Below are 24818 nucleotides of genomic sequence, written 5' to 3' on the forward strand. Positions count from 1 at the left end.
ACATGGGTGCCGACTTCGTTCACATTTTGTTTGCGCAGATGAGGCCTGTGGGCCATTTTGTCACAAGGGGTGGGTAGCGTCGAGCACTCATTTGAGGCGTTTGGTGATGCACCCAGGCAGGAAATATCCGGGAGATGCTGCCGCTACTCCTTGTGCTGCGGAGGGATTAAATAGTGTGCCTAATGGCTGCAAATTAGTTGCATGGTTTATATAATACAAACATAAAAACAAATGCAGAAATTAAAGTTTCAGGGTAGCCTTTATTTTTTTAATTTTAATAACAGCTCCTAATTGTCAGAGGCACTCTGCATGAGGGTGCATAGCTGTCTAAGGCACAAGGCCTTCGTGCATAAACATCTTCTTCATTACAGTGGTATCCAAAAGCACATTTAAAACCACCTATAGATATGCAGTAAAAATGCCTGCAAAATGCAGTATTATAACAGTACCTTTGATGTCAAGATTCTTCTGAAGTGTTGCAGCGGAAATGCACCTTGGCACAAACCATATATTTCCATGTTTGTATTATTTATAAGGGCAGTGTGGTTTACATGAGTTGCCTTGCTGTGTAAGCAAAGACCATAACTCAAATACAACACCAAACTATAGATAATTTCACAATGAACCATTGAACAATCAAATTCACACATCATTGTGGGACACATGAAAAATTTGTCATATTGCAGTTACACTGATAAGGGGGAAAAAAACCCAAAAAAAACAAGCATGCAACACTCAGCACCTTCATCTAGTAGGAATTCCCACAGAAAATCAACAAACCACCAATATCTTCATTTAGACCGTCTTCATATCAATTACATCAACAGAACAGGGACCTTTAATATTCCAGCAGTTTCTCGCAATTACCATAGAAAAATAAGTAAAATTGACACAAACAAATCTTCTGGAAGCTCAGAGTTGGTCCATATCACAAGTATAGTGTGCATGTGTGCATTCTTGTCTGCCTACACACTGTGCCTCTCTGTGTGGGTTGACAATGTTTCATGCTAGGGAAAGAGATGAGTCTTGACTACGAATCCAGTGCAGCCCAGCACTCCAGTCTAAAATTGGGGGACCCAAAGGTTGTAAAACACATTTGTGGACACAGTGGCTGTGTTCTTTGTACAAGGAGAGATAACGGGGAGAGGTCAGGGGAGGGTTGCAGCAGTTATCATCCTTCCATCACCGGCAATGCTCAGTAACAGCCATCTTTCCAGGATTCATCTGACATTTTAGTCATGCCAAAAGACCTGCCAAAGAATAGAAAGTTAGCATTCATTCACAAAAGAGACAAAGTATCATAGAAATGACATAAATACAATATTGCCATAATTAAAGTAAAAAATCCTCTGTTTGTTAAAATTCTCTAATAGTTTGTAAGCACTCACCTCCTGGGGGGCTGTGAAAGTTTACTTCTGGTAGGGGCCTGTCCTCGGCCCGCGGCAGCCCTCCCTGCCCCGGTGGAGGCTCTCCCGGGGGTGTAGGCTCCTCCATTAGCCGAGCCGACGGACTGGACCCTGCGGCCCCCTCCTGCAGGTGCTGCTTGGACAACAGGAAGACCTCTTGAAGAATGACCAGCTGCCATTTGAGGGACAGCTTTAACCGGAGTCCGCAGGGAGAGAGGTGACTGGCCGTTGCCATGCAGCCGACTACTAGCCATACCTTGAGTGGAAGAGAGGCTCAGTGGTATAATAGAATCTCAAACTTCTATTACTTTCTGACAACTTAGATTTAATATACAAAGGATAAATAAGCTGTAACTGAAATTCAAACTACATTTGTGGCCTGTGGGAGTTGCAGGAAAGTGTGGCAAGAGCAGTACTGGATTATCAAGGTTGAGGTTAAAGGACAGTAATTAAATAATCATGTAGCAGGTAAGTGATAGGAGGGTTACCTCTACATTTCAGGTATGTCAAGGAAGGAGTAGTGGCAACATTTGTGATGGTTTGCATGTGGGTCACATGTTGTATGAGTGAGTATTAGATTAAATATATAACTGTTTTTTTTATATATAAAAAGGGTGATCAAAGGGAAATACATACATTTCCTTCAAAGACTTTCAAAGATTTCTTTTTGAGTTTTCACATGTTTAGGAAAGTATTTACACGTGAAAAATATATAAGAGGAGTAAATGTGTGAGTGTTTGTTGTGTTTTTTAGCTGAGGTCATGCAGAGGTTTTAGGAAATAAAGTGTTAGGATTAGAGTGACATTAGGTATATGCAAGGCAGACACAGATGGGGTGGTGCGGATCAGGTGAAGAGGGAAGGGTTACCTGTGGAGGGGGAGTGGGTCAGGTGGGACATGCGGTTGCCAGAGCTTTGGAGGTTAGCCTCCATGCTGCGGCTGTTCCTGACTGCTTCCAGGGATCTTAGGCTGGTGCGGGGGGCCAGGTTAGGCATGCTGTGCCTCAACTCTTCTGGAACCACACATACATGACACATTCAGCTTCAGTGTTTGTAATCACAGCTTTGGGTTCAACAAGAATCTCTGTGATGGCCACGCTGATCTTCTCGACATATGGTATTAATGCTATTCTATCTGTGTTGTTAGCCTACCTTCGCTCTTTGCAAATTTCAGCAGCTCTGCACTGGGGCCCTGAAGTGACCGTCTGGGTGTTCTTGTGCGTGGGGCCCCGAGTCGGCTGCTGTATTCCTGACCGTGGTTGGAAGTGGAAGGGGACAGGCACCGTGGTGAGCCTAATGGCGAGGGCGTGAAGCGATGGCGGCGCTGGGGCATGGAGCAGAACTCGTCCTCTTCGTCCTCCAGGCTGTAACTGTCAAATTCCTGATCGCTGTAGGTGCCGCCCCGCCGCAGGGAATGCAGAGAGGTGGTGGAGCTGCGTCGGGATGCAGTCGCTGAGCACGAGGCATAATCCTGTCTCAGACCTAACACCAAAAACAGTTAAAAAAGGAAACTGCATATACATGGAGTCATACAAATACACTTGCAAATTCATAAAAAACTATCTAAATATCTACAGAGGTGTAAAAAGATCATTGCAATAAGTGTTACTGTGCTTCTACATTTCTTTATCAGCTTTCACCAACAGCAGTGTACTGTTTAAAATATGAAAACACAATCAAATGTCAGGGTTTCCGTTAGCCGGTAATTACCGTTTTTTAGCGGGTAAAATGTATAAAAACCAGGTAAATTTAAAACCTGCCGGTCAAAATGTCCGGTAATAATTAGGGATGCTCCGATCGATCGGCCGCCGATCACTATCGGCCGATATTCACTCTTAATAGTGATCGGTGCTCTCTATAAAGGCTGATCAGGAGAGCCGATCAGATGACGAAAAAACACGAGACTTTCCTCTGAGCGCGGCAAAAGAAGCTCACCAAAATGGCTTCACCAGTCTGGCAGTTTTTTAAGGTGTCTGAAAAAGACAATAAAATAGCTATATGGAGACACGCAGCTCTGCATGATCACCTGCAGCTCTGTCTGCTGTGACGGACCGGTGAGCGGAGCAAAACACACACTTCAAGTTAGACCTAACACACTTAGCTATTTTATCTACCTCTGGAACAAGCTAAACTAGTTATAAATATGTTTATTCTTCACTGTCGGGTCACTCATTACTGGATCAGTGAGTTGCATGAGTCTGATACTGACGGGCTGTCAGGAGAGAGAGAAGGGTTCCGTTCATTTCTCCCGTGTTATTATCCAAAGTTAATGTAAACTTTTGAATAATGTACTTCATCTACTACAAGTAGTTTGTTTGAATGTGACAATTATGTTTTTTATTGTTTGTGGAAGCGCATCATTTATTGAAAAATGAATCTGAACTTTTCGATCTGTTACGATTATAAACTGAAGCAATATAAAAATGAGTTTTAAACATCAGCATTATATTACCGGTCATAGTCCTGTAATTACCTGCTAATGGAAACTCTGCTACACAATTATTATTATTATTGAAACATGACCGGCAAGTTTCGAATTTGTCCCGTAAAATAAATTATTTCCGAACATTTGACCGGCAAGAAAAAATCCTAGCGGAACAGCACACCATGACTCACTTTCTTCCTGCAGGCGAGCCATGATCTGGACATCAGTGAGATCCTGCAGCTTGTAGCCCATAGAGATGGAGTCATCTGATGTGCTGAGCTCACTGTCTATGGACGACTGCGAGCTCAGGGCTGAATGCATGGTTGTTGGGACACCTGTAGAAACACAGTGGGGTACTTGTTACGACAAGCTGCTTCTGACACATACATGGTAACAATAAGCAGTTATTTCCACTTCTGTTCAAGAGGAAATACTAAGTGTTCAAAGAAAAGCTCTCCAGATAGGAAAGAAACAATGGCTACACCTTCCTCATGATTCAAAACACCTATCCGACTAGTATGCATTTAAATGTGTCTTAAATAAACCTAAGCAGTGACAGGTTATACCTTCATTGTGCTGACAATGGTGCCAGGTTAAAATATACACAGCACAGCCAGATGACAATCATATCACCGGATGATAAATATATTTTAAACCAAGCAGAAAAAAAGAAATTCACCACACAAAATAACACATTTCATTCAAGGCACTATCCCCCTTTTGAACCAAAAGATGAGTATGACAAATGGCAGACCTTCACCTATGTGGTGACTGAATTGATTTGCTGCCTGTGGTATCTGTCAGACTCTGCTCAGAGACTGGTTAATCAGGTTCATATAATTGTATTATCAATATTTACCATTTAACATATAATCTCCTCAAGGTAAACAAGCAGAGTATTAAATCACACTGTTGCTGAAATAAGTAGATTACATTTTGGAAAATAGAAGCTTTATTGGTCCCAATCAGCTAGAGTTGAGTGAGTTATAACTCACCTCAGCTTAGTAGTGCTGCCTGCATCAGGACAAATTTAGATTAAAGTTTATAATTCACCAGGTGGACTCTAACTTAACGTAATTTATCAGACTGGCTTGGCAACATTTCCAAGAATGTATGGTGGGAATGCAGACTATCTTTATTCATATTTAATCAATCTTTATTTGACAATTACATTTGGTTTGGTGGTTGAAATCATAGTATAATAACAATTATTTCACTTCCCTGCTGTGCTACATTCCTACTTATGCATATATTCACAACAAATAAGAGTTTTTCTTTACATGAATACAGTGCAGTTTAGTTTTGCTCATCTGTTCTAAGCTTTGAATTATTCTTATACTTTTTTGACTGAAGCCGCAACGTTTTCTTGAGCACACATTTTGAAATATTGCAGTCTATCCTCCAACAATGAAATCACTACTAGAAAGTTTGGTATTGTGATAAAGCCCAGGAAATCAGTATGCAAAATTCCCCTGCCATGGGCGTTTCTGTCCGTCACAGACGCAACACTCAGACTGAGGTAAATAGGAAATGACATCAGCATCCAGGGGCATTTGGTTATGTAAAAGTCTGGGATTAGATAGCATCACCACTGACAAGCCAGGCATTTACACCATCATGCAAATATTTGTTATTTTCAGGGTATTCATAACAACATCAGCATGGCTGGTCTCAGCACAGTGAAGTGCCAGGTGCTGCGAGACAAAGTGAGGAGCAACACAAATGCAAAGTAAAAATCGCGACAAAGTCAAGATCACCAGCATTATACATTTCACACTGGTTAGCATTGCCAAACACCTTCAGAAACCTGTGTTTTTATCCCATTAGTACAAACCACATATACTTTACATAATCACTGACCATCTTTCAAAACACACGGATGTTATAGATCAGTTTGTCTGCCAGGTGCACACTGTTTACAGTCAACTTAAACAACTCAAGGGAAGTTGACATGTTTAAACTATTAGCTGTAGAGAATAGTATCTGTTCTTTTTATTTAGGAATAACAATAACCTTTTCATCATAAAAATAATAATACTGTGGTTGTTATGAAGTGAAGGGATGGGCAGAATCTGTTTGTGATGCATTCATGTGTGTTGGGCGGGATGACGAAGAAAAACCTTTGTCATTTAAGAAGCTATTCAACTATTATTTGTAGTCATAACAAATGGTAAACAATGACTACCTGGTGCAAGTAGATATTCAATTCAATTAAAACGTAAGTTATGTTTTGAAAAATGGTTAAAGTAATGTGCAGTATATGCGACACACAGCTGTGTAAAACATGCTCGAATTGTCTTTGAAAATAACCATTGGGATCCCAGAGGAGACACAGTGTTGATGCATTAGTGCACACACAACTCAACTGACCTACATCCGTACAATAACTGACGTAAATCCCACTGTAGTGTTGAGCAGAACATGAGGAGCAGAGTGTGTTAATGTCATGCCATACCTGAGCTGCCACAGGTTAGTAGGGATTTGTTAGTTGATTTGTGGTACCCAGGAGAGATCAGGCCTGAGCCAGCCGAGCCTGCCTCTGCTGGGCTACTGTACATGTTCCTCCATCGAGTCGCTGCGGGGAACAGGAGAGGAGAGGTTAGATATTCTCCCAGAAGAATACACATACTTCAAAAGGATGACATAAAAGAGAGACATGAAGCTAAAAATATGGATGGGATTGATTGATTTTAATGGCCTCATCTTAAGTGTAGGTCTTAGCGCACACTTTTGTAGGTGCAGCAGCGCAAAAGAGTGAGTTGAAGGCGAAGAAAGATAAGAGGGTGTGGTGATAAATAAATAACATTGACCCATGACGACAGCTGAACAAATGAAGGATCGGATCCCCAGGAAATCCTGTTGTTGCCTGGATGGTGCAGAGCGACACGATGTGAACACACACAGTATCTGCCGCCAGAGGCAGATGGTGAGGGGTACTTTAGACTTAATTGGATTTAAACAAATAATGTAATAATCGGTTGGTGAAGGAGTATGTATGAATGCATCAATGCAACTCTATTTAAGTTAGAATGGCTAAATATTTTTGATAAATATTTACATTAGATCTAAATGTGACCGCAGCTCTAGTTCATAATGCATTAAAAAAAAAAAGCACTTTTTTTTGGGAAACGAGGCTGTGACGCACAGAATTAATAAGCTCCAGTTACCCGATGTCTTCCGCATAAATGGACAGTAGACAGAGTTATAACCGACCAGACAGATGTGTGTTTTTTTGTAACTAGGTGTCATTTGTATCTGATTTATGTGTCCTGCTTCCATCAGAGGGCTGTAGGGATTAAATAACAGCAGTGTATAAAGCTGCAGCGGTCAATGTATGCAATAAGAGTCAACCATATTTTTGTATGGATAAATGTAGACTTATTTGCCGGGTTCCTGCTTTGACCACAGTAATGCACTAGTAATAGCAAGTGTAAACTATTTGACACAATAGCTTTAAGATCAAGCTGTCGCAATATTGCATACATAATATACAGTTCACTTTAGAAATCGTCTTTATAAAATGTCTTCTTTTTTTTTAATTCACATTTTCTGCTAACCCTATAGTCTCTATGCAAACAGGCAGTTTCATGGCCTGCTGCTGCCGTTTAAAAAGGAAAGCCGACAGGGGTGGGGGGGTTTTGGGGGTAATCCAACCCAGCCCATGACTTCATGTGGTCATTCAGCCCTGGTGTGAATGGCTCTGTTGTTCAGGTTGTGCGGTGTGCAGGAAGTAGGAGCCGCCGTTGGCAGGGTAAATAATATATGAGGCCTGTTGGATCAGACACCAACTTCTGTCCTCACTCACGTAGAGACGTACACACCATGTACACACCATGTACACATTCGCTGTGAGAGCTCGGGCTTTGTCACACAGCTCAAACACCCACAGATCGGTGCGCCCACACAATAGTGGTGAGCAGTAAATAAGAAAGCAGCCCATTCACACAGGGAGGTAACACTGTCTCCTTGTGCTGATGTAGGTGCCTTAATGCAGCTCTAAGGGAGCAACACTTGATACAGTTTCTTATTTTTAACGTTTTCTTATCTTAGACTTGTGATGGACTGGAAGATTAGTAATCTCTGGAATGAATACAAATGCAGATTTAATAATACGTTGGTTAAGACATTTCAAAGGGTTTGATTTGAAAATGTATGTGTGTGTTTACATACTCTGGTCCAGGCGGTTAATCAGGGTCCGACAAGCTATTTCTGTCTCTGGGCTGCGATGGTCAAGAGCCTGCCGACACCATTTCAGTGTAGACTCTGACCCGGCTACTTGCTTCTTTGGAGACACATACAGCCTGTAGAGAAGAGATGGACAAAAGAAAAACAAACTATTAACAAGAGAACGGAGAGGATTGACAAAGAGTAAAGGGGATGGGGAGAGTGGGGAAAACTGAGGTAGGGAAATGCCCAGAAGTAAGCCTAATCTACTTTTTATTAAACATGTTTGTCAAAAGTGCCAGCAACAACCGAAAAAAAGATTTAATAAACACAAGCTGGAGATTAGGGTAAACTCCTGACCTAGTTATGCACTTAAGAGTATTGAGAATGCCATGCATAGTAAGAATGTTTTTCACAATGTTCAACACAGGCAGATTTAACGTTGAACCACTGAATAAAACGCTGTGAAGCAGAAAAGATCCCACACAGTGTGTTTAAAGTGAATGATGTACTTAGATCAAACAGTGAGTGGGTAAATACTTTAAGTCGGTAATGCATCCTTGAAAATCCTTATCACAGCCTACACCTGGTTCTCAATCATGACTGCTAAATACACATTTGCCTCATCTTAAATCTGCCTTACATATCATGCTCATCCTGTAATGACAGGCCACAGACAGGCGGACATGTTTTAGCAGCCACATTTTTATGCAGTGACACAAAGTCCCCATCGGAAAGCAACACTTGACTTTCCAAAGCGTCCTCTGAGATGCGTCCTGTGTTGCCATACTGAGAGCAAACAGCCATTAGTTCACCACAAGCTTTGAACTGCCGGTCACATGGTTAATTCTTTGAGTTAGATACACAAAAGGCCCGGACCGACTGGTTCTGGACCAATAAACGAGAAATCATCTTCCCATTGGGCAAACACAAAAGGACCCATTTCCCACCGGAATGAGCACCAATACTGAGGGCAATATTCAGGTCACACACACTGCCAGAGTGAGTGTAGGGGGGGGGGGGGCAGGAGCTACTTCTTTCACTCACGATACTTGTGTTTGATGTGGAATAATGATTCAAGTTCTTCTTGTGTTTGATCAAGAGTTTCGGTCACAGGTAATCACCTGGCTGCTGCCTTTCATGCAAGACACAGGTCTGCAAATGTAGTGCCATCAACAAGTACCACACCAAAACAAATACACCGGACCGGAATGATCACAGCCTACATTTTCTTATAATATTGAAGTTTATCTGAGATGTAGGGAACAGCATTTTTTGAACAGTCAACATAGAACTCTTTACATTTCTATACTTTTACAGTGGTTCTACAATCATTTCAAATGGACCTCATAGTTATGTTATGGTAGGTTCATTCTACTCGACTGCCAGTGTGCGGTGCGTAAATTAGGATGTTTTAAGTTTAAGCCTGTGTGGGAAGTCTAATAAGCACCACTTTACTAGGCTAAGAGTTTACAAAGTAATCCTCAAAATAAACTTGAAGAGGAAAATGATGGTGATTTAAGAACAAGATGGACATTCACATGGCAATTTTGAATTGACATGCCAGATTTTAGTTGACCTTGTCCAATCAATCAAGCGTGGAAACTATTATTTGGAGTGCAGATACTGTGCCATTGGCAACCTATTTTTTCCCTTGTACTCTAGGACTTTTAATGATAGACGCACAACAAGAGGCCCTGCAGCGGCCGTCAGCTCGGGGGTGTATCTCCGTGCTGCGTTCTGGTCCCACAAGGGGGGCCTCGGATCACATGCTGCGCAATCCCACCCAAAGCAGTTTAGCCATGCGGCTGCATCCAGCTCAGAGCAGAGGAGATTATGTCGGCGTTGGGATTACTGGATGTTTTGGCTATGATAACCTCCCAAAGCACATATGGTATGGCTAATTATGTGAAACTGAAAATAAGCTGCGAATGGTCAGGCTGTTAAGCTGCTAGAGTGACCATCAGGAACACAATATGGTAGCTGTTTAAGGCAATGTGCACAGCATTTAACAATATGTCTAGACTGAACTCTGGCATGAAATGTACATGGATTAGATATTAACTGGTCCTATTGTGTAATTAGAATCGTAATTAGGTAATCAGGTGATTATATTCTGCCATTTAAACTGGAGGTAATGAGCAAAGGTCCTCTTATTGAAAAAAACAAACTGGGTTTTTATAAGGGTCAACCGTCAACCTGTCCCATATTTCGGAATTAACGAATGCAGATATGGCTTAGTTGATCTTTAGTGCATTGTGTTACACGGTTTAGTGAATGTAGATCTATCAACAATAATAACAACTATTATTATTACAATTTTCAAATAGCTTCTTTTCTTGAAAAAGCTTAAGGGAGCGCTTATTGTGACCGCATTGTTTTCATTCATGCTTGGTATTTAAAAAAAAATGTTTTCCATTATAACCTGTCAAAAAGGTTGTAGATAGGTCACATCTGTTGTTCACCTTGGTCCGTCAGGGAGCTCAGAGTCAAGTTAACGAAACAATAGACTGTCTCTCACCTCTGTATTTTGACTATATTCACGCTTATTTTTTTACCGCCTCCTCCTTATTTCCGTGTCCCTCTTACTCTCTCTTCTCCAACCATAACACTTCCTCATGACCTCCTAATCACAGTAAATATTCTGAGCTAGTGGTCACAGTTAAGCAAAGCTTTGAAAGTACAGGAAAATAATTATTGATCCTGTAAATGAGGAAAAAAATGCAGTTTCTGTCTTGTCAGAAACGTAGTCTAATTTCGAATCCAAATAACTTACAGAACAGTGCATAGTCACTTCCTGTGGGGGAGAAACACACTTTTAAGTTAGAGGTTAAAATGAAAAAGAGCAGTGACTCATATGGCTAAAGGGGCTCCTCTCTACTTATACACAGCCGAATGTAACACGCAACTTTAAATGTAGCATTGCTCTTGCCTGGGTTGCAAGAAATTAAATTCCCTTGAGGGTAACTCATATTTACTGGCCCATATGATGATGTATTTTACTTGATATCTATCTCATATGTGCAAATGTTCAGATGCCTCGACTGGTCTGTTTAGTATTGACAGAAATATATATTGGATAACCCAAATAAGAGGGCTAAAAGAAGGTTATCAAAGCATTATCAGGACAAAGTGTGGATATTAAAACCTACCAACTATCCTCGTTGTCTTCTTCCGCACACTCATCCTCCAAATCTAGGACATCCACTTCATCCAGTGCAGTTTGGTCCACCCCGGAGTCGTTCTCTGCAAGTGTCTCTGAGTCATAGCTTTCCTGAGAGGGGCTCTCTGGCGTCTGGCACTGTCCCGCTCCGTTGCTGCAGGTCAAGGTGAGAAATCCCCCCGGTGGACCCTGTTCATCGTCTTCCTCCAGCCTGTTGGCCATGGGCAGAGGGGACATGTCTTCACCACTGCTGCTGTCCTGAGGTGGAGACAGCTCAAAGTCTGAGCTGCCCAACTCACCACAGTGCTCCAATCTGAGGTGAGAGTTGTTCACTTGTTCACAATTCAGCCTCTCGTTGATATTGACAGAGGCTGTGTGGCTGAGAGATTTGCTCCCTCTGTTGCGCAGGGTCTCGTTCTGGACCTCCAACCTGCGAACAAGCTCCTGAAGCTTTCGGACCTCCTCCAGCTCCTCCCCTGGCAGGTCCTGACCCCCCTCTTCTTCCTCCTCGCACCCGGTCTTGGAGCTCTCCATGAGGCCAGTGGGACTGCCATTGTCGGCCTGGAGGAGCACGCTGGCACTGTCCGGGACCACCATGCTCCTGCTCTATTGGGGAGGAAGAGTAACATTACATTTTGCACGAGGACAATAAACAACAGGGCGACATCATAGGCTGTATAAAATATTAGCCCAAGCTTGATAGTACTACATGTTTCTGCCTACACCATTATTGAATGGGCACCATCTTCCCAACTAAACAACAACAACTCAGCACATGGTCCAGTAAATTAAAGAAAGCAGTACAAATATATTCTCTAGCTCATACATTCACATGCAAAGCTTTTGGTCTGGGATACAATGAAGTAGCTTTGGTATCAATGCGCCACTTCTGACGTTACATGTTAGCTAATTTCAGCTAATAATCACCAGTATTTACATGACGCCGACCACTTTTTTTCTCGTTACGTGGCTAACTATGCAACTCCAATAACCTTTGCAACAAGCTAGCCACTAGACTAGAACATAAGAAGAATAAGCAGTGAATCTCCAGCAGGTACATTGTACTATATCTAGTCGTTCATGTTTATAGGTAATGTTAGCTGAGCTAGCATGCTAACAGGAAAACAACCGTACCGGTGAGTGAGCCGTGTTGTCCTAGTTGTCCCTGCAGAGCTGATGACTGAGCTTGCCCGCCACTCGCAGCTCAGACTCTCCGCTGCAGCAACGACCGCATGAATGAAGAAGAGATTTACACACACCTGGATTGATCCTCCGCCGACGTTAGAGAGTGGTTGTCAAGACACCGGAATATATCTCTTAGTTAGGCTAGTCCATGTTTTCTTTCTGCTTGAGCATCACGGATATGGTATCGCTCTCTCTGCTAACTAGCTTGTTGATGGACTTTAGTGAACAGACCTGCAGCAGCCTCGGCCCTCCCCCTCTGGGCTGTCTCTGTCATTTGGCGCCTCCTATTGGAGAGATTTGGTAGTGCGATAACATCTTTGCGTCATCTATATTGAGGCCATTGGGTGTCGCTGTTTACATATGTGTACATTTTTCTACTATTGACATGTTACTGCACTCCATTTGACTGGACAGCATGTATCTCACAACGGGCAACTCTTACTGAGTTTCTGCACGTTTATATTCAAATGTCTATCAGCTATAGGAGGACGATGATCATTCTAGAAGTTCACTGCAGGACAATATACTTTGTGGTGCAGGAATCCCACAAAAAAAGCTTACTTAAAAATGTGGGACTTCTTTATTTGTGCATACAGAAATGCAGGCCAGTGAAACTGTTAAAGAAAATAAACTAATAAATTGTGTTATAAATGCATACATGAAAACTGTTATGCACACGGTAGTTGATATATTGGTTGTTTTGCAGGGGTAGTTTAATGACATAGTCTTCATTTTTCTTTTTGCTCTACATTAGGTAGACAATGTCAACTCACATACAAGAAAAAAGTATTTTACTTCATGGCTTTAGAATGATTAAAAAATACATTAAATCAGATCTTAAATCTGTGTCATCCTCAGCTGTGTCCTTACTTGGTCTTTGTCTTCTTGTGCTGCCTTGTTTAGTTTGTGTCATGGTGCACAGACTCGTCTGAGCCTCAAAGATATCCGGAAAAGAAAACATGCATTCCATTACTTTCCAATTTCATAAAAACTATCATTCCCATGGGAAGTATTATTTTGTTATGAACTTTGACAGGCTTCCTTACAACAGAAGGGAAATGTGCACAAGCTGTAATTTTGGTGCCTTAACTCCAATGTAAGACAATTACATGCTATGTCTTTGCTTCAAGTGCCAGCATGCTGTTGTGTCAGCATGTTCGAACAAGCCTGTTGTGTAAAAACACAGCTTGTATTATCTTAAGCAATCCCCATACGTAGTACGAGAAAAGAAAACTGCTCAGCCACTGATCCTTGAGCTTCCCAAAGCATTTTTATACTGCAAAGATACAATATTAACTTGAATATTTGGCTGTATTTTATATGCATTTGAGGTAAATATGTGACATTATTGCATATGGCAACTAAATTTAAACTCACATTTCCAAGGTAAGCCATGTAGGCAGTGTGGAATGTGTAACACCTGAAGCAGATCCACTTTTTTTCTTTGGCAGGATTAGACCTGTTGTAATTTATATGATTATTATTCACTCAACCATTCACAACTGAATTCAAATTAACTGAATGTATCTCATGTGCAGCCAAGTCAAATAGAATTTGAATGATCACAAGCATGGATCAGTTTTATTATTCAAAAATCTTGGACATTTCAACAGGCTTGGATGCAAGCCCCTTTTCCCCTAAGGTGTGTCCAGCAGTATCATTTTTTGTTACCATTAACATTATGCTAGCTTTCGCGTATGACGGATAAACACACACAGCTGGTGAACAATTTCACCCATCTTCCTACTTTTTGGTTACTTATTGTGCAATAACAATGGACACGAGTGTTTTAAGTAGATCTTATGACTCAAACACAAAAAAATGTGTAGTTAAATACATGAAATGCATTAAATCTATCTTTTCAGATGTATTTTGGGGTGCATTTACTAATTTCTAGCCTAAGGCTGAAAATACATAAACCATCCAGATTACTTTCGAAACTCTTAAGCGGCAATGCCCGAGGTCTATAGATAACAAATTGGAAAGTTGTTGTGATAACTGAGCTTCGAATGCAAGATGGTTTAGAAAGACTGTTTGACAAAATAATTACAAAATCAAATGTTAACATATCCATTTTTATTTAATAAAAAAAAAAAGAAAGTGTTATACGTTTGAGTGTCATTTCTCAGAACATTTCTGAAGGACAACATTTACAGTCATACTTATGGTGCAATATATTTTTGGTGGATTTCCATTAATACAATTCATGTTTTTGAAAAAAAAAATCCTTTTAATTGTTATCTTTTTCCATGCCCCATATAATCAGCACAGACAAAAAACACAAAAATACATCTATTGCATTCATTTACAAGGAGTACAGGAACATCCTTTCCGATGCATCAGCCCAAACACTTCTTCAAACAGGCAGGCGGCGTGATGCTGGACAGTATTCTTTATCAGAAGAAGAGTCGGTAACGGAGCAGGACTGAAAGAGGAATCATGGCAGGCACGGTTCAGTTACTTCCCCCCTTTCAGGGCTTTCTTCTCCGCTTCAACTTCTGTGTGATCACAAGAAAGACAGACATGGTGATTCGACTGATATAACATGCCGTTTAAACAATATCATCCTGTAGTAAAAATAAAATGAAAAAAAACACTGATTTATTCAACCAAATCTACTGTATAGGTGTGTGGCCTGAAGAAGTCACGGAAGTCAAAATCAAAGTTCGAGCAATTACCACGGCCCTTTTTTAAAAGTATTTTACAGTTTAGTATGGGGCCCGCATAAAAAAAAGACAGGATCCCACATTTCCCACAATGCAACCGAGTGGCAGATTCTATTAGATAATAAGCCATGTCTATTCAACTCCAGTCTCCCAGTTAGCGATAGGCCATCCATGATAAATCGGTATTCTTCAAGTGTGCACAGCTCCTTCAGAGCCACAAAATACATTATACAACAGTTTCATAGTCTGTATAATACTCCTCATGACTTCATGTGTAAAATATAAAGGATTTGCAGGATTAGGGAAAATGCCAAAATGTAGTTTAACAGTAGCTCAAGAAAAACAGAGCCATTAAGTCAGTAAACGGTCTCAGAAATATCCATATTTAAACCACCACTTTTATTGATCAAAGGTATGAGTCATTGCTAATCAAATGAACTTCTCATTTATAAAGAGCACAGGTTCTTCCTTTCACTGCCAAAGAGCAAAGCTCTCCTGAGAAGGATTGAAGTTAAAGATTTAGAGTAAGCCGACATGCACCAGCAGGGTCACCTTCTTCAATACGGAAGGAGCCTGGCGTCAGATTGAGAAAGAGCAGGAAATTGGGTGTGTATCTGCAGTTAATCAGTGCAGGAATGTCTGCTGTTGCCTTTCAAAATTGTTTGCTGGGAGGAGCTAAAGAAACCAGAATACTGGGCAGTGCTGAGAGACACTTTTTAAACACCTACCCGCTGCAGTTGGACGTATGTTTTTTTCTTTTGTGGTTGTCTTCTTGAGCTGTTGCTTGTTAAATGACCCCACCTCCTCATTGAGTGGCTCTTTGACAGTTTTCTAATGGAGAAAAGTGTGTGAGAAAGAGAGAAAACATTAAACAAAGAATAAACACATAATCCCATTATCATTTCATCAAAAGGATTTTCCAGTCCAATACAGGTACACAAGTCCTGCCCCACCTCCATTTAGAAAGACAGTACTGGGCTGAACTCTGGAGTTATGTAACCGGTCACAACACGTAGCAGCCCCCTCACAATGAACAAACAGCTCTATTGCGGTGTCATGTTACACTGTTATTTACAGGTGTTCAGTTCCACAAGAGTGTGTATGGGGATTAGAACGCCCTACTTGAACAGAAAGCTACGTTTGTGTTGTGGTTAAGAAAGAGATGAGGAAAAATGGCCAAAAACCAAACTGCAGCTAAACATTGTCAGCTTGTAGCAATACAGTGTTAGATCACAGAAAATAGAGGCGGGGATGATTGACTTGATTTGTCATTAGAGAAAGAGCAGGACTGAAAGAGAGGAATCACAGCAGGTACGTTCTGGAACTTACCTCTTCGATGGCGACCTTCTCTGCATCAATTACTGTGTGATCACAAGAGAGACAGAGACATAAATAAGATGATCAATGTAACAGGGATGTAATCTTTTGAACACAAACCAAACAACCCAAAGTCTAGGCAACAGAACTACTTGTTTTACATTAAGGAAAACATTGTGGTTTGGGTTCAAATTGCTTAAAACCTACCCTCAGTAGTTGGAAGAGGGTTTTTTTCTTTCATTTCCGCCTTCTTGAGGTTGTCCTTTTTAAAGCTTTCCAACTCTTTATTGAGTGGTTCTTTGGCACATTTCTAATGGAAAAGAGGGTGTGAGAGTGAGAGAGCAAAAATCAAAACACAGATCTTGAATATTAGCATGCCGTGTAAAAATTACAAGTGAAATTGAAAGTGAAGGAAAGGTGTGTCCAAGTGGGACATAATGTTTTTCCAGAAGATACATTGTCAAATCTACTTATAGCGGTAGTGTCAGAGAAATTCACAAGCAAAGGCCCAGGTGATGGACAGAACTAAAGGAAAGTGCAGGTAACAGAGCAGGACTGAAAGAGAGGAATCAACGCAGGTACGTTTCTGGAAGTTACCTCTTCGATGGCGATCTTCTCGTCATCAATTACTGTGTGATCACAAGAGAGACAGAGACATATATATGCGATGATCTATTTGTATCACTGGTGTAATGTTTTGAACAAACAAAATAACTAGGTGTAGGAAACTATTGTGGTTTGGGTTCAAATGACTACGTTTGCAAACTGAAAGTGACACTGACACGTGTTTAGCCTTTGCTCCTTTCATAATTACTAGTCGCTAGAGGCTGGTGTGATCCAGTCTGCAGTGTAGTTTACACACCTACTCATAAACCAAAGCAAATACAGAGCAACACTCTGAAAAGAAGGTGTGGGCATGGTAAGAGCAATAGAGTTTTCTTTTTTCAAAGATTATGTTTAAAAAGTTTATTTTTCAGCATTAAATTAAATATATTCTTATGGGCATTCAAACAAAGTCTAGTGATGAAGTTAGTATTATTTTAAGTGTTGATGCTCCTGCAAATTTTACCTGACCGGTAACAGTCTCCTTCAATAATAATAATTGGTAATGGACCTGAAAAAAAGGAAACTAACAACATTTATTATTATTATTGCTTTACATAACCTTACGTTCCTCTTCTTTTTTTATTATTGTTTTACTTCTCCATTTACATGGACTATTTTCTATCTTTGTGCTGTTGCAACACTGGAGTTTCCCACCTGGGGAATCAATGAAGGCTTATCTTATCTTCATAATGATGGCAGGGAGGGACTATGTCGAATAAGGGGTGTAAGCTAAAGCCTGAATTGAAGTACACCGCTTTCCCCTTACCATCAGTTGTTGGAAGAGGGTTTTTTTCTTTCATTTCCGCCTTCTTGAGGTGGTCCTTTTTAAACCCTTCCAACTCTTTATTGAGTGGCAGTTTGGCACATTTCTAATGGAAAAAAGGGGGAGAGCAAAAATCAAAACACAGATCTTGATTATTGACATGGCCTGTACAAATTATAAGAGAATGCAGATGAAAGAATGAAGACATGATCCCATTTGTATTTCATCATTCAAGATGTAGTCTGCACTACAATCCCATACCCCATCAAACCTCATGGAAGATATGAAAGTGAAGGAAAGGTGTGGCCGAGTGGGAAAAAAAGTTTGAGGACATAAGGTTTTTTCCAGAAGATAAAAGACCAAAGCAAGAAGACCATGTATTCTGCGCAGGATCTACTTTAAGCACTAGAGTGTCAGAGAAATGTACAAGCAGAGGCCGAGGTGAAGGATAGGATTCCTAAATGGAAGAAGAGCAGCTAACAGAGCAGGACTGAAAGAGAAGGATTGCGGCAGGTACGTTTCTGGAACTTACCTCTTCAATGGCGATCTTCTCATCATCAATTACTGTGTGATCAAAAGAGAGAACTGATGTAGCACTGCGTTTAAACATCATCCTGAAGCATTCATTTATAAAAAAATAAAATAAAAAGTCTTATGTACCACCACAGAACAGTAATCTAAAGCAGCAGTGTCAAAGACTGCATGGTGGGTGAGATTTGACAGTGAAGCAGCTGGGGCGACACATGGATCCAGTCATGAGTTTGGCTCCGTTACGATTAAGAATACAGAACTGCCTGTCAATGGTCAGGCTATCCCCCTTGGTTTCTTTCTGAATTGTATATACATGTTAGGGAATTTGAAGGGGGACTCTTTTGCAATAGACAAACAAATTATTTAAAAAATCTGCAGAGATATCTTTACATTTCATTACATTCTCCATAATGCAAATTATAAGCATCTTTATGAGGTGAATGCATGCACAATGTCAGTGCCTTTTCAACCCCCACACCTCAACCAGTTTTACACAGCTCCATAAAGTCACACAGAAGACATTTTGCATAGTTTTTCGCATACTGTACAGTTATCCTCAAGACAATTTAACCAAGTATGGAGTGGCCCCTTTTAAATGTATTTTATGCCTATGATCTCATCAGCAACATGAAGCTATGAACTTATAGGTCTGAAGACTCAGGGAAATAAACAAATATATGAATACAGTTATATAATATGATTCACTCAAAACTGTGAAGAATGCAACTTTTTTTTTTTTAAATAGTTATGGTCAAATGTTATGGCTCAAGCATAGTTTAATTGTAACTTAAGTTGAGAAAATTCAGTCTATTTACATGGAAAAGTCTACAATATCTATTTTAAGCAACATATTCTCAATGTAATGCTTGAAACTAAGCTAATACTGGAAAGTAAAAGATCCACATTGTGCTAAAGCAATATTAAACACCAGCACAATAATTTCAGAGCAACATAAAATAGCTCTACACGAAAAATTGCCATTAACGACTCAGGGTAAAGCCGACATGAGCATTTTGCCACACTTTAACTTAAACTCCCCTCTTCCTGCTGAGTCAGGTCACACCAGATCTAAAAATCAGGCTTTTCTACTGCACAGTACATCTGGGCCTCTTTTGGACTATTTGCATGAAGTGGCTGCAATTTTCTTTTTCAACCCCCAGTGCCATTGGCATGAAGCTTCATATAATAAACATTTCAAAAGAGACAGAAGTCATAATACACAGATGAGGGTGGGGTTATGTTTTTCCACTGAACAGGTTGGCCTTAAACAGAACAAGGAGAGCTCTCAGGTGGTTGGGTGTGTACATGCAGTTTATCAGTAATACAATGTTTGCCGTTGCCTTGATAAAGATAGGCAGGGAGGAGTTTAGGTATGACTAACACAGACCATAGGCAGTGGAAAACCTTGGTGAAGGGCGGATGATTAGTTTTATTTATTTTTTAAAATGGGAGCACACTTGTTTTGAACACCTACCCTTCGTCGTTGGAAGAGGGTTCTTTTCGGCAGTTTCAGTCCTCTTCAGTTGTCCCTTATTAAAGTCCACCACTTCCTGCTTGATTGGACATTTGGCGCTCATTTTGGAAGATGTCTAATGGGAGGAAGTGGGAGAGAAAGAGCTAACATAAGGATCAAAAGCAAAACGTGCTAAAAAACAAAAAAGGCATCAAACTGTTAAAAGAACGCAGAAGAAAGCATCAAAACATGAGCCCTTTGACATTTAATCACACAAAATGTATTTTGTCTGCAGGGCATTCCCATGCGGGTTTACAAAGAAAGCCCCACCTCAGTTAAGAAAAAAACAGAACTTGGCTTAACTCTGGAGTAATGCGAGCCAGTCGCAAGAAACACACTTTATAACCTGCAGAACAAACAAACTCATGCAGTAAAACAGCCTGCCTGCTGAGGAATTCAGCGCTTCCAGGTGGACTACACACAGCACAGTTAACAGAGGAAATAAACAGGAAACTGACTGTATGAAAAGTCTGTGGCGCAGGAGAAAAACTCCAACACGCCTCTGAAGCCTAAAACGCATTTCCTTGTAAAAATGATCTTTGCATAACAATAGTTAGGTATCTTTTTTTAGCGGTCGAGCTGAAAAACAGAGAACATTCCCGAAAAACTTTACCTGGTGCAGATGTGCGTAGATTCTTTACGGGTAAAATGCTTCTGCGTAATTTGGGAAAAGACAACGGTTTAAGTAGTCAACACACCCTTCTGTACGCCAACATGGACACCGATATGCTGGCTCTGATTGGCTCCCAAAGCAGGAAGAAATTTGATTGGACACGCTTGCTGCTTGACTTCCCTGAAATATGACAGGCTGCTGCCTGTTCTTGCCAAGGAATGCTGTTATCTGTTCAATCATTTGTTCCTCCGCCCCGTACCTGGGTGGAAGAATGCACGAACACTGGGCTCCCATTGTCATGGATCTGGATGCTTTTTCATTTTTAACACACACATACCATCTACTGGACTGGTTGAGGCATAACATGGTTTGACAAAAGTCATTTTCAATAGGACGCTAGTAAGATGTAGGCTACATCACAGAAAACACAAAACTATTTGGCCAATAAAATTGATTTTTTTAATGCACTTTGATGAAACAGCTTGTATTCTGAAAAAATATAATATGAGGTTGTTCTGGTAAATTAGAAGAAAGTAAAGGCGCAGGTTCAGAGGTGTACACACAGTACTCAGGTATACTCAAAGAATAGTAATACCACAAAGTAGAAACGTTTTACAAGTAAAAGTCCTGCATTCAAAATGTACTCTGGTAAAAGTATGAGCAGTATAACCCATTTCTTAATGTATATTGTATAATGGATTATAATTCTGAGAGTTCCTCACTTTAATGTTGCAGCTATTTAATCTGCTAGATTTCACCCGGGGATACATCAAGATTATTTTAAGCAAAGACAACACATGATAACATATTTATATTTAGTTTCTGACTAATGTAACCTGCATGTCTATGTATCCTTTATGCAGACAAGGGGAGAACATGCATACTCCACACAGGACAGCACCAACGGCATTATAGCTCAGTATCTTCTTGCTGAGAGGCAACAGTGTTGTACAACTTTGTCTTATTTGTTCCTGTGCTTCAACTCACATGTATCATCTTTATCATACATAACATTCTAAAATCTTTTGACTTTACACAATACAAATGTTTTGATCTCCCTTTATGCAGTTAATGGTCAAATGATTAAGCACTTTAAAAGACGAGTTCAAGGCAACAGGGGTCAATATTCTGACCTTCACTTCCTTTTGGGTCCAGCCCTAAAGTTAGGAATGCTACTTTTTCATACTGAAGCCAATTTTCTTTAGATCCTGCCTTGCTGGAATCCACATTTTACAAAATCCACACCCAAATTCATAATGTGGGTTACTGCTATAAACTGTATATACAAGCTACTATTAGGTAAAAATAATTGTTCCTCAAGAGGCCTAGAGGACAATAAAAACACTTTTTTCATAGCCTGAGCTGCACTTCCCCTGATGAGTAAACTAACTTTGAGGAGGTTAGTTGATGAAATGTCCCTACAAGACATAAAAAATACAAGGCACCTGGGATTCACGAGTAAGATTGGAGCGGTACCTGTTTCAAGGTTTACCTGAATGACGGTTGACATTTATCATTTGCTGTTCTACAGTATTGATGAAAAAAGACGGAGATAATATAGTGCTGCTACCATGTCATTTAACACGCTTTAGTTACATGACATGTTAAAGTTAAATGCAATTTATTATTATTTTTATTTTGTTTTCAAGTTTATTATTATAATTCTAAACCGTACTGTAAAATTGGGATATTTTCTGAGATGGTTATCAAAATGTGAAAATCATTCAAACTGTTGCAACCCTCTCCATGCCCACAATATAGAAGTATATTATTATTGTATTCAACTTTGGTTGATGATTAATATTCAGCAACCACTATAGAGACCTTGGTTCAAGTCCTGACAGTGGTGATTTCCCCTGGCTTTGGCATTCTGACAGACAAAGATTGGCAGTATGTGTTGATTTGAACTAGTTAATGCATCATGGCTAAACCTGCAATTTCCATTGAATTTTTCCACCAAAACCTTTTTGACATGTCGCAGAAGGAAAAGCAGAGGTGTAAATAATAAAAATGAATTCCTTTTAGATCAGCTTCAGGGTCTTTTCATGTAAGATACATGGCACCGTTTAGGGTGACACATGAATTGATCACAACCAATAATGTTAAAATCAATATGCTTTTTCTACTATGACAGGCCAAAATGTCTACAGTGAAAAGACAATGATTACAGCACCTCATGAAAGTAGGGTTTGAACTGCCCTTCAGCCTGAATATTTCTGCTGCATGTCATAGATAGCAGTGGTGATTCCCCATGAAATGCATGATCTCAAAACAACCAGAGAACCTCCTCTGTACAGCAGAGCCACACTCCGCTGCCGCGATTCCCACAGCTTCTTCCATGAAGCCATGACCCCTTTATCCTCCCCTCCCACCTGTTTCTGCATGTTTGCAGCCAGCACAGTCAGTGGATAGAGAGGCAAGCTGATAACCATGGAGCTCAGCATCCCTGAGATGAAGGAGGAAACCACTGGAGACAGCCCCCGCCCCTCCACGGCAGCCTTTAACGGTTTCTTCAGGCCAAAGTAGATAAAGCTGCCAAGAGCATTGCGGGCTGTGATGGGCAGAAGGCCTCTGTAGTACCCTGAGGACCGCTTCTGTGCGTTCAGCCTGACAAGAATACTTTTGTGGGTGGGTAAATTGCGGTCGTTTTTACCATTTTGCAACACACTCTGGACACGCTCAAGGGGGGTACAAACAACAGCTTCTACCATGCCTGCACCAAACCCAGCCAGAGCAGGCAGGGCTGAGGGGGAGATGAGATTCTGGGATGATGGGGTGAGCTGATGGAGGATGGTGTCCTGGAGGCCAAAGAGCAGAGTATTACCCAGGGTCTTCATCAGAAGTGGTGAGACCACGCCCCTGTAGAGCTTTACATGTCCCTCACTGTAAAGCTGCCTCACTACCTCAGAAACACCAGCGTTGTGGATTTGTTGACGGAAAACCGTTTTGTAGACAGGAAATGTGATGAGGGTGGAGAGTAAACTTGAGGTCCCCCCATGAAAGAAGGTGTTGGAACGCACCATCTGATCCTGGCAGCCCTCTTCATCTTGTTTAGGTTTAAGGCTTCCTGCCATTCCTGAGCTGAGTACAAATTGACCACAAATCACTTCAGTGTCGCATCAATGCATGCAGGATAGCTGGACTGATGCTGACAACCGAGGATGAAACAGGAACTAGAGCAGGAAACCACAGAGAAATATGTTACACACAAATAAAATATCATAAATGAATTTATTTACACAGTAAACTGTCAGTAATCAGCAAATATTAACATGTTTATATAAATATATAAAAATGAAAAAATACAGGAAATATGTAGACTGAAACCAAAACTGAAACAGAAAACATAGGTTACCATATAGGTTGGAACTCCACTGCAGAATAAATACACCTACATAATAAATCAACTTCAAAAACCTACTGCTCACTTACAAAGCCCTACATAACCTGCCCCCCCCCTATCTGGCTGACCTTCTTCAGGAGTACACCCCCTCTCGCTCCTCCTCTGCTGGTCTGCTAACCGTCCCCACCCCACGCCTCGTCACCATGGGTGCTCGGGCTTTTAGCTGCACTGCTCCCAGACTCTGGAACTCCCTCCCCCCGCACATCCGACAGTCAGACACAAGCACCATATTCAAATCCCAATTAAAAACCCATCTGTTCAAATCTGCCTATACTCACTGTAGTGCTCCCCATTATATGTTTCATTTGTGTCCACTTGACTGTCTCCTCCATGATTTCCTGTTTGCGTTTTTATCATGTTTTGTTGCCTATTAGCGTTTTCTTTCTTTTTTAACAAATTGTACGGTGTCCTTGGGTGTCATGAAAGGCGCCTAAAATAAAATGTATTATTATTAATAAATTAAATATAAAGAAATTATATCAGAGATGAAATGTACTTACCCAGCAAGCCGTTAGTAAACAGAGAAAAAGCAAAACGATAAAGATTATATAGCGTAGTTCCTATTTACATTTCCCTCTGTTCAGTGATGGAGAAGAAAAGGCGTCTTTGTTTCCTTGGACTGCACTTGGATGGAGCTTATCTCTCGTTATTAATGAAGTTAAAATGGCAACACCTTTTCTACATGTGTTGACCTTAATCCAGAGAAAACTGTGAAGCATCCGCCAATCAGGTCAATGTATGACAGTATCAAACAGGCGCGCACTGAGCATCTACCGATGTATGCGAGGGCCCGCCTCTTAATACCATTGGCCAAGACGGTATACGTTGCGCGGCGGCTGATTGGTTGTTTCGTCTGTCGATCAACTTGTTGTCTTCTACCGTACTAGGGCGTGTTCTCAATGAAAAAATCCTACCGTCTTATTTTATACATACAATACCTTTCCATTTTAAATGTTATTGCTATCAAATGAATGCTGTTTAGAAGCCTTCTCCAAGTTACCCGTTATTCAAATACAAATGTCATTGATTCTCAGACAGATTGATATTAGCTTTTAGCCCCTGCAA

At 40.7% G+C, this 24818-nt stretch overlaps 3 protein-coding genes across 6 annotated transcripts; all 3 read right to left on the reverse strand.

Moving 5' to 3' along the window:
* Positions 1-240: 240 nt before the first annotated feature.
* Positions 241-12583, reverse strand: zgc:66447 (SLAIN motif-containing protein-like). 3 transcript variants are annotated; one of them, XM_034121166.1, is made up of 9 exons: positions 12291-12583; positions 11146-11757; positions 8000-8130; positions 6285-6404; positions 4021-4164; positions 2557-2886; positions 2274-2417; positions 1389-1662; positions 241-1250 (listed from the first exon to the last, which is right to left on the reverse strand). In XM_034121166.1, exons 2-9 carry the CDS (start codon positions 11751-11753, stop codon positions 1196-1198), a joined length of 1806 nt encoding a protein of 601 aa, XP_033977057.1. In that variant the 5' UTR covers positions 11754-11757; positions 12291-12583; the 3' UTR covers positions 241-1195. The 3 variants fall into 3 exon arrangements, with proteins under 3 accessions (XP_033977057.1, XP_033977055.1, XP_033977056.1); XM_034121164.1 differs by having other exon boundaries at positions 11146-11762; XM_034121165.1 differs by having other exon boundaries at positions 11146-11762; positions 12416-12582.
* Positions 12584-14397: 1814 nt separating this feature from the next.
* On the reverse strand, positions 14398-20590 carry LOC117475096 (thymosin beta-like). The gene is made up of 9 exons (XM_034121199.1): positions 20351-20590; positions 19699-19813; positions 18226-18257; positions 17697-17799; positions 16922-16953; positions 16532-16634; positions 16337-16368; positions 15736-15838; positions 14398-14839 (listed from the first exon to the last, which is right to left on the reverse strand). The coding sequence occupies exons 2-9, from the start codon at positions 19799-19801 to the stop codon at positions 14799-14801; spliced, it is 549 nt and encodes a 182-aa protein (XP_033977090.1). The 5' UTR covers positions 19802-19813; positions 20351-20590; the 3' UTR covers positions 14398-14798.
* A 196-nt stretch (positions 20591-20786) lies between these two features.
* LOC117475095 (solute carrier family 25 member 53-like) lies at positions 20787-24504 on the reverse strand. Of its 2 annotated transcripts, XM_034121198.1 has the most exons (3): positions 24254-24504; positions 23254-23523; positions 20787-23148 (listed from the first exon to the last, which is right to left on the reverse strand). In XM_034121198.1, the coding sequence occupies exons 2-3, from the start codon at positions 23422-23424 to the stop codon at positions 22552-22554; spliced, it is 768 nt and encodes a 255-aa protein (XP_033977089.1). In that variant the 5' UTR covers positions 23425-23523; positions 24254-24504; the 3' UTR covers positions 20787-22551. The 2 variants fall into 2 exon arrangements, with proteins under 2 accessions (XP_033977089.1, XP_033977088.1); XM_034121197.1 differs by having other exon boundaries at positions 20787-23523.
* Between the last annotated feature and the right edge of the window lie 314 nt (positions 24505-24818).

The sequence above is a fragment of the Trematomus bernacchii genome, unplaced genomic scaffold (assembly GCF_902827165.1).
Source record: "Trematomus bernacchii unplaced genomic scaffold, fTreBer1.1, whole genome shotgun sequence".
Taxonomy (NCBI): domain Eukaryota; kingdom Metazoa; phylum Chordata; class Actinopteri; order Perciformes; family Nototheniidae; genus Trematomus; species Trematomus bernacchii.

What these genes read in the sequence shown, in the direction of transcription:
- zgc:66447 (XM_034121166.1), bottom strand. Translation starts at nt 11,753, where the DNA reads ATGGTGGTCCCGGACAGTGCCAGCGTGCTCCTCCAGGCCGACAATGGC. An exon ending in ACTAACCTGTGGCAGCTCAG is followed by an intron (nt 4,165 to 6,284) that starts GTATGGCATGAC and finishes GTGTTTCTACAG; the next exon opens with GTGTCCCAACAACCATGCAT. An exon ending in GAAATTTGCAAAGAGCGAAG is followed by an intron (nt 2,418 to 2,556) that starts GTAGGCTAACAA and finishes GTGTGGTTCCAG; the next exon opens with AAGAGTTGAGGCACAGCATG.
- LOC117475096 (XM_034121199.1), bottom strand. Translation starts at nt 19,801, where the DNA reads ATGAGCGCCAAATGTCCAATCAAGCAGGAAGTGGTGGACTTTAATAAG. An exon ending in AGAAGATCGCCATTGAAGAG is followed by an intron (nt 17,800 to 18,225) that starts GTAAGTTCCAGA and finishes TTTTTCCATTAG; the next exon opens with AAATGTGCCAAACTGCCACT. An exon ending in AGAAGATCGCCATCGAAGAG is followed by an intron (nt 16,635 to 16,921) that starts GTAACTTCCAGA and finishes CTTTTCCATTAG; the next exon opens with AAATGTGCCAAAGAACCACT.
- LOC117475095 (XM_034121197.1), bottom strand. Translation starts at nt 23,424, where the DNA reads ATGGCAGGAAGCCTTAAACCTAAACAAGATGAAGAGGGCTGCCAGGAT.